The sequence below is a fragment of the Sphaeroforma arctica genome (assembly GCF_001186125.1).
Source record: "Sphaeroforma arctica JP610 unplaced genomic scaffold supercont1.1759, whole genome shotgun sequence".
Classification (NCBI taxonomy): Eukaryota; class Ichthyosporea; order Ichthyophonida; genus Sphaeroforma; species Sphaeroforma arctica.
In genome coordinates this window covers 4873-6491 of record NW_014038799.1, presented here as the reverse complement: position 1 = coordinate 6491, position 1619 = coordinate 4873, and the positions used below count along the sequence as shown (strand labels likewise).

The following is a 1619-nucleotide window of genomic DNA, read 5'->3' as shown; positions in this document are numbered from 1 at the left end:
TATTATTATTATTATTAACATATATCTATATATACATATATATATACTCGCATTTAAACTATATGATTCTAGTCACCTGGAAGCAGCAACATTTAGAAATTCACTCACCCTTTTTGATATCTCCATTGATGGGTCGTCCATCGCCACTGTGGCGATCACCTTGAGAGTGCGATTTGGTCATGTTATTCGTGTACAACAGTATGCGTAACTTTCAAAACTAACTGTTTTAGATTTGATGCTAGTGGAAATACTGTTTATATTCAAATGTCGCTCTTCTCAATCTCTGTGTACTATAATTATATTTCTTCACCGTTGGGCTTGCCATTGGGCTTCTCTCTCAATTCTATTTATTTTCCCACACATATTTTATGATATTTGTTTATAGTATTTGTGTTTACACAATCGGAGATCTAAAAATAGTGATTACACTTTTTATTTATTTTTAGTTCAAATCTCATAATATTCCGCGTATATATTCCGCGTATGTTCCGCGTATGTACTGTAATATAAAGCGGTACCTACAGATAAACTTGGTACTCAATAGGCACTGGCCCAAAAAAAAACCCCTTATTCAGAAGGCTATGTAAATAAATATATAAAATATCATAGCCTTCGATTGTTTTATTATTTTTTTAAAAATAGAACAAATATAAAATAAATCCATATTCATTCATAGCCTCTATATCATAACCTTCTGACATATATAAAATGAAAAATCGTCCCAATTCTTAGGGGGGGTTTTAGTTTGTATGTAGTGAGACCCGTCCTCGAACGATCACCCACTCTTCTGGCATTTATTTATTTTTGTTTACTTTAATGCCCTATAGATACAATATATACTCGTATCATCCATTTATAAGGTTTTAAATAAAAGTCCAGTTCCTATAGTATTTATTTACTGGATGAAATTTTTGCTGTTCTTGTTTTTAATACATATTAATGGACTGAGTGCCCTGTGACTCGTGAGTCTGTGAGTGTGAACTATTCACTGAAGTCTGAACTGTGAACTGTGAACTGTGAACTGTGAGTGAAGTGATGTGAACGGTGAACTTGTGAACTGTGAAGTGTGAACTTGTGAAGTCTCTGAGACTCTGAAAGTAAAGCTTGCAGTTTGCACACGTGCGCAGGAGATTACTAATGAACCCTACTCCCTGTGTTATGAGGTATAACTCGTGTGTAGGACCAGTGAGTATAGGCCTATACTCTGTCATATAACCTTGTATCGAATTTTGAATTTTGAATTTAACCCAATGATGACCCGTAAACCGGTGACGTACGTGAGAGATAAATTCAACTTTTTGAACGACTCCTTGAGTCCTTGGCCGATTGGCGGTTTGGCCAAAATGCAAACAATCCTCTACAATGTATGTATTTAAAACTGTTTTTTTTTAAATACTAGAATAATGGGGGAGCCCCATCGGCCATCGGGGGCTCGGGAATCGGGACCCATCCGTAAAAACGTATACTTATTGAAATTTAAACGTTACAACGTAAAACGTAATGAGGGCCGCTGAGGAGAGACTGGACTCTGGACTCTGGACTCTGGACACTGAGAGTCTGAGAGCCTGAGACTTGAGACTTGAGACTTGAGACTTGAGACTTGAGACTTGAGACTTGAG

General features: G+C 36.5%; 1 protein-coding gene across 1 annotated transcript in view; it reads right to left on the bottom strand.

Annotated features, from left to right (window-relative positions):
• The window catches only part of SARC_11565 (hypothetical protein), a gene marked incomplete at both ends in the record, with an annotated part of 3097 nt that extends 2916 nt beyond the window's left edge, over positions 1-181 (bottom strand). The window contains one exon of the mRNA XM_014294346.1: positions 109-181. Within this exon, the coding sequence (XP_014149821.1) occupies positions 109-181 (73 nt within the window). The remainder of the gene's footprint in view (positions 1-108) is intronic.
• Between the last annotated feature and the right edge of the window lie 1438 nt (positions 182-1619).